This window comes from Poecilia mexicana, unplaced genomic scaffold (assembly GCF_051168715.1).
Source record: "Poecilia mexicana isolate PSO_F unplaced genomic scaffold, ASM5116871v1 scaffold_23, whole genome shotgun sequence".
Taxonomy (NCBI): domain Eukaryota; kingdom Metazoa; phylum Chordata; class Actinopteri; order Cyprinodontiformes; family Poeciliidae; genus Poecilia; species Poecilia mexicana.
This window is the reverse complement of record NW_028263392.1, coordinates 1,184,746-1,198,291: the sequence shown is the minus strand read 5'-3', so window position 1 is coordinate 1,198,291 and position 13,546 is coordinate 1,184,746. Positions and strand designations below refer to the sequence as shown.

Below are 13,546 nucleotides of genomic sequence, written 5' to 3'. Positions count from 1 at the left end.
TAAAAATGGTTTAAAAAAGGGAGAAAGAAACAAGGGAATCAATAAAAATGCAGTGCAGGGACTCCAGTGCAGCTGGTTAACAAGGCAAGCAACATATGGATGGATTAGTAAAAGAGGGAACCAAATGAATGGTGTCACAAATGGCAGTGGACACATGCAGTAGGAATGGCAAATTATGACATGGGTGGACAGTGCAAGCCCCTGCCTCTCTGTTCAGCTATGCATTGTCGGTGGAAGGGAAGGAGGCATGGATGCTATCTTTGAGTTGGCAGTTGCTTGTCAGTTGGTTGCTACAGTTCTTGCACGGGATTTGCGTGGAGATGGCAAATGATGGGGTCAATGGGAGGTAAGGTAAGGCTTGCGAAATCTAAGATCAGGCTGCAATTGAGATGTCTGTTTGGCCACATATTCTAAGATGAGGCCCCTGACCCCCCAACCCAGGTTTATGTCCTGAGAAATAGTCCTTCTACCCCTGAATTGGTTGTCACATGAATGTTCAGACAAGACAGGCAATCAGGTACTATCACCAGGAAGCAGGAAGCAAAAGAGGGAGCAGAGGGACAGAATCTGTGTAGAGTGTAACACAGGGTTGGGGGTTTAGGTGGGTCCAAAGAGCTAAGGGGTCCCTGGGACTACAGAGAGGCTCTTCTTTCATTAAAATATGAAGAAAGAGGGAGAGACACGGTGAGGAACGACAGACATCAAACACTGGGAGTCAGAGCAAGGTTTCCTGCGCTCTTCTTCCATACTGCAGAGTTCTGTTGATGTGTTGCTCCACTTCCTTAACGAGCTGAAAAGAAAAAGGGTTAGCAGCAGTCACATTCCGCCGCTGCCCAGCCAGGGGCTGCAGTGGTGAGGGCCAGAGACAAACTGTGAGAGAGATAAAGAAAAAAATATGTCCTTGTGTTTTCCTGTGTATGGCTGGTTAATGATGTAACATCGCCAACACCAGCTGGCCTGACACATTGTCCCTCTCTTAAGCCATCACTATTGTTAAATGTCTTGGAAACTCCATACAATTTTAAAAATTGTACATGACTGGAACATGTGGAAACGTGATTCAACTTCTAGCACACAAGAGTATGGAAGATGGGGGAAATGCATGACTGCAGAATTGCATCTGACAATTCAGTCTGTCCATAAGTAAGCATAAAATTGCAGTTGAAAAAAATGTCATAAATGTCTATCAAGAAATGCATTGCTTAGCATAAAAATGCAAGAAAAAAAATCACAATAGTTCCCATACTCTAAATATTGAATAAAAACAAACCCAAAATGGAAATGCTGTGTGTGAGAAAAAATTAGGTGTGCTGTAAACAACCAACCTCCACTGTGATGAGAGAAGAGCAGATCGGAGCCAGGCGGCTGACAACGTTAATGTAATATTTGCAAGAGTGATCAACACGGACTGAGCTGTTTCGTTCACTTCCTCCGCTGCCGTCGCCAAAACTACAGGAAGATTACAATTCTAAAACAGAGCAGAAAACTAACGCCATCGTTCACAGATTCTTCTGTTCTCTGATTGGCCTGGTAGTCAAGTGTCCTTTACTCCAGAAGATTTTCTAACATCATTAACTGTTACCCTAAAAACAAGAGGAGTTTTGGCAGTTTGGTGGTCTGGACCATACAGGAGTATTTTAACACGATGCCAGAATGGAAAGAAAATAAGAGAAGCAATCATTGCAGCTCAACATTCTGGGAAGGGGGGGGACACACATTTTCTTGGTAATTTCTTGTCTACAGCTTTACTGGAAGAAATTTTATTCACAAGTGGAAAACATTTAAGGCAGCTGTCACAATCCTTCCAGGATTACACAACAAATTCACTTTAAGGTCAAGCTTAGAAAAAGAGCAAACAATACCAAGGGTGTTATGTCAGTCTTTACAGTTGTCTATTAGCATTTTAAATGTTCAAGCTGATGTTGGTACAGTAAAAAAAAAGACAAAATCAGTATTGCTTGTTTGGAAGGATTGCAAAGCAAAATACTCTTCATTTGGAAAAGAATATGACAGCGTGACTTAAGTTTGCAAAGTTCCATCTGAATGTATCCCAGGACTTTTGGAGCAATGTCGTTTGGACAGGCGAGACTGAAGAAGATTTGCTCCACCATAAGCCAATGCCTAATATTTGATGAAAAGTACAACAAGATGGTAAAAAGGAAATGATTAGGGTTGTTTTGGATGATTGGAAGCTTGTGGTCATTTTGCTTCATAAACTCCTCTTAACACTCAAATACTCTACAGTTAGAAGTGAAGTCATCTGCCATGGTATTGCCCAAACTGCATAGATTGTGAAAAGGAACAATGGCTGAAAGGAAGCAAATCTGCAGCAGAATGTCTGAAGACTGAAGACAAAAGAATCGAGGCATGAAGAGAAGTGTTCAGACTTCAATGAACGTAGAACTGTAAGAGCGAACAGAGGGCATGAATACCTTCATAGTGATGTGAGAAATTATGACAGTTACTAAAGGTGGATCAATCAACTCTTGAATCTTTAGGTGTATTTGTCTTTTTTTTTACACTCAACGTTTCCATCTTGGGTTCATCTTTGTGACTGTGTTTAATGTAATGTTGGTTCTGTGGTTTTGTACAGTAATGTTAGAAAAAAAAATATTGTATAGAGATAATCATGTCCTCATACATAAAGTCCTAGAATTGAAAGAGAGAGAACTGTCTAGTGTGACAAGAAAAAAAAGTGATTAATTCTGAGTATGTATTTGTACCTTGAGGTTACAAAATATAAAATCACGAAATAAATGGTGGTGCCATTAATCCTCCACATTTTTCAAGCATTTGATGCTAAAACACATGACAACCTGTTACTGGCACTGCAGACCCCTTCAGGTGTCACAAGCCTGTATCAGTAAGGAGGAGTTGAAGAAAGAGGTAAGGAAGAGCATCCGCACTTACCTGGAACATTTCATTAATCTTCAACCAGTTATAAAGGCAAAATGAAAAAGTTTATTCTGAAACAAATATAACTAATATATTCAAATATCGGAACTATCCCTTTGGAAAACAAATTATTGTCTTCTGTTGTCTCCTCAGCGCTACACCAGAATTATTGGCAGCGTTAAGACCTGCCTCCTGGCTCTGATTGGTTGTTTGGTGTATTTCTACACATAGCAGTAGGACCGCAAGGAGGAGACAGATGAGCTAGATTTTTTTCACAGATTATCTGTCTCATATTACTCTGTCAGGATGTAGTGACAGTTTTAGCAAATGTGTAAAAAAATTCTTATAAAAGTTAACTACTGCATCTTTAAGACAACTCCACTTGTAAGGTCAGTTTTACTGAGGAAATGTGTGTACAGCAAGCTAGCTATCCAAACAGCTCAGTAGTATCCAAGCTAACGTAGCATCCAAGTAGTATCCAAGCTCTATTAGCTAAAAACAAACTCGAAGTTTGATTAAATTAAAGTTCCAGCTAAAAGCTTAAGAATGACAACCACAGTAAAAATCAGCCCATTTATAGAGCAATATGTTTGGATAAAAAGTCACATTAATAAATGTTCATGAAATCAGCTTGAAAAACCAAAGCAGGTCTTGTTTCAGGGTGAGATTTAAAATTAGCATAAGTCAGGAACAGGATCTTAACAAGCAGCAGCACTGTGCAGTAGTGTGTTCTATCTGTGCTGTTTTTACTTTGTCAATTGGCAACATTCAGTTAATAAATGTTCAAAATGTTATACTTATCTGCCCATTTAAAGTCACAAGTTTACATAATTTGGGAGGCCATGATGGCTGTCACTCACCGATGCAGGTCTTGCTGTCTGAATGCAGGGCGTACTTTTGGTGGCAGCCACAAACCGGCCCTGTGTCCGTATCCTCACATGTGTGCTGGCACCCTCCATTTCCATAGTTACAAGTCACTAAAGAAAGTGCAAATGTAAATGTTATATTTTGCTCTGAGTCTGTGAGAAATGACATTGTGTTTAATTTTTGTTTTCTTGTAAAAATCAACTCCACTGATCACACCTGTGTAGAGTTTCACTGACGCATTAAAAAAAATCTAACTTCAACCAGTTCTTACTGTTTGACAAAACAGTAAGAATTTATATTCAGAAAGGTTCCTGAAAAGTTTCAGTTTTGGGATACAAGGTTTCTGTCTGAATGAGAGACTTTTGTAAAAAGAAAAAAAATGGCTATTTATGTCAAACAATAGTATGATGTCAGAAAAAAAAGTTAAGCAAGAACCAAAGGGTTCAGTGAGTTTTCAGTTCTTTTGCATCAACATTTAAATACAAACATATTAAATAAAGTGGAATCAGCCAGGAGCAGCTGGAGGACATCAGTGGGTAATTCAGTGAACTGTGCATTTCTTGGTTGGTTAAGCTCCACATGCATCTAAACCCTCATCACTGTTTCTGTCCATTCTTACAGACGTTCTAAGTGTACAGCAACAGCTGAACTGAGAGAAAGACTCAACATATTATGTCACCCAGTCAGATTTAGGTAATATTTATACTGGTGATGGGAGTCCACTAAAAGTTTTAATCAAATTAATCTCAAGGTCTGTAATTAATTAATCACATTTAATTGCATTTCAATCAAAACCCATTTATCGACCAAATAAGAAACATGCTCACTTCAAAAGGCCTTTTAGCAGCTAAATTATTGAATAAACAGACAGCTGAGCTCAATAACAATGATATGTGTTGTTTTAAAATCTGTTATTCAGGTTCTTCAGTCATCAGATTGGCGCAAAGTTTTATTCTATCCATTCATCTTTCCAGAGTTTCAGGAACTCCTGATGATTCATGGAACTTCTTCATAGTCAGCGGCTTCTTCTTCAGCCGCTGACTTTAGCATTGGGGACGTCTGTGCTGCTGCTACATGTTTAGCATTAAGATGCTATTTCAGGCTGGAACAACTTCAGTCTTTGTCATCCATTGCTGTTGTTTGTCACTTTATGGGTGTAACAGAAACAAGCAACAGGCAGAGGAGAACCACTCTGATTTACACTTGAACCACATCAGAGTGGTGGACTGGAGACGCTCCAAAACCAGGAAGTGAACTACAGCATTCTGGGTAAAGACAACCAAAACAAACATGTGAGTCTGGCACTAGTGGGAGAAATGGTTTGTACTCTTATACCAAAGAGAAATGCTATAACCATTAAAATTTGTTACATTTTTCACACTTCAGTTCTGTTAACATTTTGTGAAGAAGGAAGTTGCTCAGTGTCTTCTTCAGACATTTTCATGTCATTTCCTTCCGTGACTGGTGCAGCACCCCCACAGGCGAGTGGGGGAACAGGTTTCTCAAAAGTACTGGATCATTTGACACAGTGAAGTGTGAAAGAGAACCACAGCAGCTAAAAATGTAACAAATGTTGCAATTTTGGTCCCCAATCAAACCCAGTCTACCAGACTATCAGGTGGGAAAACACCCCGAGTGTCTTTTTTAACTTGTTTACTGCTGTTATGTTCCGTCATGCTCAACAGACCAACACGGCACTGCAACTTTTACTGCTAGTGAAATATTACCACAGCGGAGAACACATTATAGCTTTACAGAGACTTGTGCAGTGCTCACACTCTGTCTGTAAGAGGAGAAAAAGATATGATGCCAAATAAAGTGCAATTAAAAGCTCACTTTCCCCCCCTCAAAAACAGCAGCCCTGCATTCCATGGCTGAACACACTGAATGAAAAGTGAGAAAAAGCAACTGAGCTGTAAAGAGTTATGAATTCCCACTACTGAATCCTTCAGCACCTTCAGTTTGGGTTGACATGCTCAAATGGTTTTGGAATTAAATGTCCACCTCATATATTACCACAAAGCCTGACTGGAAGCTGTTAATCGTGCCTGTTACTGATGTTTATCACCAGAACAGCTCAATCTTTTCTACCACTACGTAAACGCAAGAAAAACAGGCTAATAAAGAAAGCGGTTAAAGATTTACTGCTCCGTGGAACTGGAAACAAAATAGAGTCAACTGAATGTAAATCTATGCTCTTTGCTAGATGTTTGGTTTTCCTTTCTAAATATAAATATTTATGTATATATCAAAAATTTGAAAGAAAAAACAAAAACTGCTCTCATTAGCCATGTTGCTAGGTGCATGATGCTAGCTCCTTGCTGGCTCCCTTTGCACCTCAGATCTACTGTAACTCTTTGTAGCATAAATTTAACAGAAACATTTCTTAGAAATGTTCATCTTTACATCGCTCAGCTGTTGCAGAGCGATGTAACACGCTGCACACCCATGATGCAAATCAGTGATCCGACCACATCAGAGTGGGGCCCTACTGGACTGTAGAGACCACTGGAGTGCAGTGAACTCATTGTTGTGTTTAAGAAACAATTTTGAGATGATTTGAGATTTTTGATCCCATGTTGAATCCTGCTGGAGGTAGCATTAAGAAGTTACTTAGTTATGTATTTGTAGGGAAGTGCTTGAATGTGTCGGCGCATGTCAGTGAATGAAAGTTGACAAGCAGTTTCTGCTCTGCATTCTAAAGGGCGAAGCCGCATCGCTGTCAGGTGGTCCGAATAAACGGTCACAACCACGATCCCAAACCGCAGTGTGTGTCAGAGTCTTGTTTCCTTCCGACGAAAACCTTAAAGAGTACACAACGCAGAGTCCAGGGAACAACGAGGACTCGACTCTCACAGCCAAGGGTTACATATTCATCTGCTTGATGTGTGGTAACACAATGAGAATTCCCAGCACAGCATGTTTGGGTTGAATATTAAACAAAATGAATTACTATTGAATCCTGTCTTTATTATAATTTTAAAGCACATTTAAAATTTTACTGTACAAACAAGTAACTATGTTAACTATAAAAATGCTGTATCAAACATGACTTAAAACAAATTTCACTTTGTAATTTAATGTCTTGAATTTGGGCCTGTGTATCTTTAAAAACTAAAATTCATGGCTCCTCTATTAACTCATTAACAATGTTTTTACCAGCGTTGAACTGAGAAGTAGCTTCTATAAGGAGCTCAGCTGATGCACAGTTCCACCAAGTGTTTGCTAATTGCTGCTGCTGGTCTGAAGGAGCTGAGTGGGGTAGTCATGGAGGAGGAAAGTTCTGTGAAACAGAAGCTTAGAACCTTGGAAGCTGCAGCTCTGAGGAGGAGCTGAGTCTCAAAGGCGGTGCGAGCTCCACCTAGGCATTTTGCACAGCTGAATGGTTGCCATGGAGATTAAAGGATTTCTCAAAGATGCATGAAAAGAATAAAGGTAACACTCCACATATGTTTTTGATAAGGCAATAACATTATAACTTGATGCAAAGCTCAAAAAAGTCAATTTTAAATAACACTGCCCCTTTAAAAGTTGACTGGTAAAAATAGATTATGACTGGATAACAGAAACACAGCAGCCTAGTGCAAACTCTGCTCTCCAGCCGGATGCATCACCAGTCCTAACACTTTTATATCTTCCTTGGTCAACCTGGATGTTTTTCTCCTACAAATGAATTTTGCCTCTATTTATAAAAAAAACTATAGAGATAACTAATTAACTATCCAATATCCATCCTTATTGAAGGATAAGGATCAGTTTCTTAACTGATTGCTTTCTGCTAAACCATCATGTGAAACATCTCATTAAGGTCTTTTTTACCTGCAGACTCATCTGCATGTGAGAAGACATTCTTATTAGAAATGCAAGTGACAGTTATTGTATCTTTGTCTTCACATCTGACAAAATGTGTCAATAATTACCAGAGAATTGAATGAAATGATTTATGTATGTTGTACAAGCACGTAACGTTGTTTCTGATGAAGGAAGCATTTTAGTTTCTTGTCTGTTATTTATTCCCAAAAGTAATGATTCTATTTTTTTGTCACAGCATGAGGATCAGATGTGATACATACATGTGCAGTCTTTCTGGTTTTTGGCCAACTCAAAACCAGGCCGGCACTCGCATGACACCCCACTTTTGAAGGGCGCTTCCCTGCAGATGTGAGCACAGCCGTGGTCTTTGTTCATGCAGTTCATTCCATCTGTTCAAAGGAAGAGGACAACAAGACATGGGGTTTAATCAGAGGCATTTCTGAGTCGCATCGCAAACTAAAGCTAAAATTCTAAACGTGATTTGTTCCTTTCCTAAAAATAAAAGAAAAGAAAAAAGTCATAGTAGAGTTGCACTACCGATCTGATTCACACCAAACGAATCCCATCAATGCTAGCTAACAGGTAGCTCTACTAACGATTATCTTTTCTAAGAGGACAACCTGATATTCAATGTTGATATTGATGTTTATTTCTATTTATGGTTCCAGCACCAAAGAACTGACTTGCAGATCAGATGCTGCATCAAAGGTTACATGCTGCCCGACATGTTTATATGTGAAAGTATGAAAATTGTTAGAAATCAGAGAATATTTTCTTTAAAGGTCACACATTGGAGAGTTTTATCTCAGGTGAATAATGTTTTGTCATCAGATTTAGTTCTTTACACTGAAGCACACTGTACCTCATTTTAAAGAGACACCTCCTGTTCAGTTGGGATGATTACATCAATTGTAAGAATGTACCTAAGTCATTGTATCCTGCACATCTATGCACAGATCTCTTCGTCTGACTCAGTTCTTAGTCTGGTGGCCAGACTGGCTTATCTTTCCAAAACTTTCCTGTAAATCCAGCTACGGTTCTTAACTCCAAATTATGCTTAAGTCCTTTGTGCTTAAAACTCAGAGAGAAATAGACATTAATACAACTTTTGATAAACATTTAAAACATGCACTACTAGAGTTGTCTACCCACAGTCTAAACACATAGTGTCCTCGGTTTCCATGGTGAGTAAGGCCTCTTTATCTGACCCAAAATGGTTTCAAGGACTTCAGCATCGCACCATTTTCCCTCACAAGTCCCCTTCACAAGCGAAAAGTGTTTTCTTAGTAACTGTTAATGAAGCTGTCCACTTCCAGTGGACTATTACATAAAAGCTCAAAACAAAAGAGGTTTCATAGACTTTAAAGGAAAATTTCACTTATTTTTAATTTAAAAAAGGCGGAGATGCAAAACAATAAAAGCAGTTGGTAGAAACAGGTTTGAAGAGCGGCCAACACAAGCACCGGCCATGTTTTAAAAGTAAACTCATAAGTAAGCATTGTTTGTACAATCTATTAAGACCTGGGAGAAGTCAAATAAACCGAGGCAGAAGGAGAAGTCGGACATAGACCGGTCACTCAGCACAGTTAAGCCTAAAACAGCAAACAGAGCAGTGGGTGCACATAGATGAGATGAGGCCGAGACCCAGACCCAGGAAGGGAGAGTCCAGATCTCACTGACGCATCCGCTACTCCGTCACTGATAACCAGCGTCTGATCTGCTGACCTGTATGTGATATGAGGTGAGATATTTCTATGGTTCTGGTGCAAAACCATGTTGATTACTTTTCTTTATTTAAAACACAGTTGATTTAGCAATGATCAAAACTCTTATTTTCTTTCCTAAACAAATTAAACTGTGCTTTTTAATATGAGTAAAACATGCCAACAGTAAACATTTACTAGTCATATTCAATAAATATGAATATGCTTTCTGTTGAGGCTCATTTGTCAGATTAAAACTACCTTTTGAAAATAACCTTTAAGCAGGCATTAGCATACTTTACATAAACCCACTTTCCTGTAACATAAAATATATTATTTATTGGCCTGATATACTATTCTGATTTTAAATCAGCTACACATGGAAAATCATCATAATGTTGATTTGTCTATGTAATGAGCATCATAATGAGCAACATTTGGATTTGACACGCACTTCATATATTTTATGTGTCTTTCAAGTATGTTGTAAACATGCAAACAATTGCTAAGTGTAAAAAAACCCTGACCACGAACCAGTGATATTTGTGAAATCCTGATTGATTGGAAAAAGTTCAGTTCAAGCTGAAGCTGAGTAAACAGAGTAAACAACAAAAAGTTGTAGTTTCATCTACTTTATACCAACTTTACACGTAGAAGAATCAATTTGCAGCCAATACTACACGAGTACTCAACAGAAATGTCCCAAACATTTCTGAGGTGTTATGACTTCCTACATTCGTCCTGCAATCAAAGCCCTGAAGAAGGAAGAAAAGATCAATTCAGTGAAAAGAGACATGAAACAATAGCAAAGTTGGTACAGAAGTCTTCATACACACAGGCTTCCAGAGGGTTTCTTTCAACATTGGTTTTCTTCTGACCACTACGTCTTAAAGGCCGGATTGGTGGAATCCATGAAGGACAGTTTTTTCTGTCAGACAGACTTTGAACAGAATGTGAAGCAGTTTGAAACCCTGTGATGCAATATTAAAACACAAATTAGAAAGAACTAGAACGATGCTTTGAGAGTGAATAAAGACAACAACTGAACAACAACTGAATTATTTTCAAAGAAGGTTATCATTTCAACACGTACAAAAACATCGGATGACTATTCTTTTATTCACTCAGGAGTGAGCAGAAGTTGATTCAAACAGAGGTCTTAAAATTATTAATAAATTGGAAAATGTGAACTTAGAGTGTTTTCATATCTGATAGTCAGACTAGGTTCAGTTAGGGACTAAAATATGATTTTCTTTCTTCATATTTTCAGCTGCTGACAGCTAATACATATGAGGTATGTATCTTATTAACTTTACATTTTCTTTGAGAAAATAACATTGACTATGTTCTCTTTCTTTGTAATGTTAGCTATGAGTAATTCAAGCCAATTCTACCTTGCTGTAAGTTAATTTTAGCTAAAGTTATTAAACTCCATTACTGTAACGTTAGCCCTGAATATTAAACATATTTTAAAGACAGGCAAATTAGTTTTTTCCCTCCAATTTTAATCTAACAAATTAAAAGCTAATATGTTAAGTCAAAGTTATCCTTTATGTACATTATTTAGCAACTTGGCTGATGTGACACAGTGCTTGTGTTCTTTGCTTTGGAAACTTTAGCCACATGAAGACCCATGTTAGCCTAAGGCAGTGGTTCCCAAACTTTTTCTTCTGCGCCCCCCCCATGGATTACAAATGGCTGTCTGGTTGAAACGACAGGGGGGGGGGGGCATCGACTTTTTGGGGGGCAAAATGAATGTACGTAGCTGAATATAGACACCAACATTGGTAGCCTACAAGGTGCTTGTTAAGCTTAAGGTTCTGTATTGATATTAGCTAGTCATCTTTTAGCTAACATTACCTGCATCCAACAGCTTTACTCAACTCAGTCGGTTAGTTTGGGGGGGAAACTGTGAAAAGTTCTTTGCGTTTTGCTGGTTTGCTGCCGTGATTCTAACACAAACCTACGTAGCTCCGCACAGCAGCAGCAGGTCTCCTTCACAGGTGTAAACCCAGCGCGAGCGTCGTAGCGCTCATGTGGCGTTTAAAGGCGGCTCGGAAAAACAGGTTACAACATGTTAACAACGGATTAAACAGTTTTAACTGCTGATAAAAGTGACAGAGGACACAGATATGGGAAGTGTGGAAGCCTCTACTGTATCAAATTGACATAGGAATAACAGAGAGTTGGCCATTCTAAGGTAAAAACCCAGCGCATACAGATTCATATTTTATTTGTTTCTCATCCAGATGGCTTCCCGCGCCCCCCCTGCAATGACACGGCGCCCCCCCTAGGGGGCGCGCCCACAGTTTGGGAACCTCTGGCCTAAGGTCATATTCCAATGTACAAAGGGTTTGTTCTACAGTTATGATGGTAGTTATAAGTTCTCCAGTGTGCTTCACTTCACTTGAGGTAAGACTTAAAATCAATGACTCTGTTAGCATAGCATTTGACACTGTGGTAACACTAAATTACATCTTTATAATTGTTGCTTCTAGTTTCACTTTACCTGAGGTAGAGTTAATATTAATGACACTTAATGACATCTTCATAACTGTTGCTACTTGTTTCACTTTACTTAATGACACTGTAATAACACTTAATTACATATTCATAACTGGTGCTATTTGTTCCACTTTAGTTGATGTAAAAAAAATGTTAATGAGTCTGTTATTAAATCATTTGACAGTGTAATAAAGCTTAATCAAATCTAATGATTTGATTAAGCTTTGTTTGCTTTATTTCAGGGAGTGGAAATATTAATCATTGTTTTGTTAAATCTTTTGCTAGTGTAATAATTAAATCATGACATTATGACAAATTTATGTCAGATCATGATTTCTTGGTTAATGATAAGTTGTCATAACAAAGACATTTTTAATAATGTCAACTTTGTATTAAAAGTGTCATGATTTACCGAATGACGTTTTATGACAACAGTCATAACTATTCATGAAGGCTCATTCATGTTCATGACAGGTGTTATGTCATGTTTATGACAGTGTCATGACAGTCTTATTCACCCTCTTCAAATAAAGTGTTACCCTTCCTTCTTCATGAAATGTAAACACAAATGGAGTGGTGTCAGATTTTAGTGGTTGGAGGGTTTGTCTTTTGTCCTCTCATTTCTCCTAACACTAGACAGACTGGTTTGTTTTGGTTCTAATTACCCAGAATGCCGTGTGCTGTAGTGTGCTTCCTGCTTGCAGAGCAGTCTCCCATCCGATTGGTGATCAAATATGCATTCAAACTGCATCAGTGTTCACTTCCAATTAACTGATATCAAAGTTTGAAGGCAAACCAGAGTTAGTGTTTTTCAGTCTGCATCAGAGTTTGATTAGGTGTTCACACCTCCCCTAACGAACCGGACCTTCTAGTCAGACAGACTGTAGTTGGATTAAAGCGGACTAAACGAGGCTGGTGTGAATGCATCCTGTCATTTACAACATGAAAATCTTAATGTTTAGTTCTTTTCAAAACCATGTCATCGTCATTATCACAACTTCTGGAAAGCCTTCCAGGAGGAGATGAAGCTAGCACACTAGCAAAGAACAAACTGACAGCTTTACTCAAGCTTATATCTGCATGGAGGCAGGAAAGCAAATACTCTTGGCAATACAAAGTAAGACTATATGATTTTTGCCGGCAGTTAGCAGGGAAATTGTAAGGAAAGGCTTCTTCCCTCCAGCTCCAGTGAGCAGTTTTGTTTAAACTGGGAGGTCAGCAAGTTTATAACGACTGAAGTTCCTCACTGGGAGCCCCAACAGGTCCAGATAAAACAGAGACTTCATGGCCCAATAAGAGCCCACAGGACAGAATTTGTCTCTCACCCAGTCTCTCCACAGTCTCTTTTATAATCCTCTGTCTTTCTCTTTCAATACTTCTGCCTCTCATTATCTACCTCAACTTGCATCCCTTTCACTCTCTCAGGAGCAAAGACTGGAGATGAAATCCAAGCATATCACAGCCGTGTTATTACAACCTGACTCTTGGAGTGTTCCACCCCAAAGCCCAGTAATTCTGGCTGGCAGCATGCAGTGGGAGACAGAAAGAGAGGGTGGGGGGTGGGGGGAAGAGAAATGAGGTGAAAGACAAAGACGGAGAAGGACAGGAATGTAGAAGAGGAGGACTGACAGAAATGGAGAGAGATGGAGATGGAGGAGAATAATTTAGAGCCTCCTCCCGGTTCCTCTGCGGCTGGTGAGGAATGATTTGAAGCGGAACGCCAGCCTCGCGGCCCGATCGCCTCACCGGGGACGAGGAGAGAT

At 39.1% G+C, this 13,546-nt stretch overlaps 1 protein-coding gene across 1 annotated transcript in view; it reads right to left on the bottom strand.

Moving 5' to 3' along the window:
* The window catches only part of scube1 (signal peptide, CUB domain, EGF-like 1), a 103,349-nt gene that overhangs the window by 45,929 nt on the left and 43,874 nt on the right, over positions 1-13,546 (bottom strand). Inside the window, exons 5-6 of the mRNA XM_015001662.2 lie at positions 7,836-7,964; positions 3,756-3,872 (exon numbers count right to left, since the gene is read on the bottom strand). Coding sequence (XP_014857148.1) covers positions 3,756-3,872; positions 7,836-7,964 — 246 coding nt within the window. The remainder of the gene's footprint in view (positions 1-3,755; positions 3,873-7,835; positions 7,965-13,546) is intronic.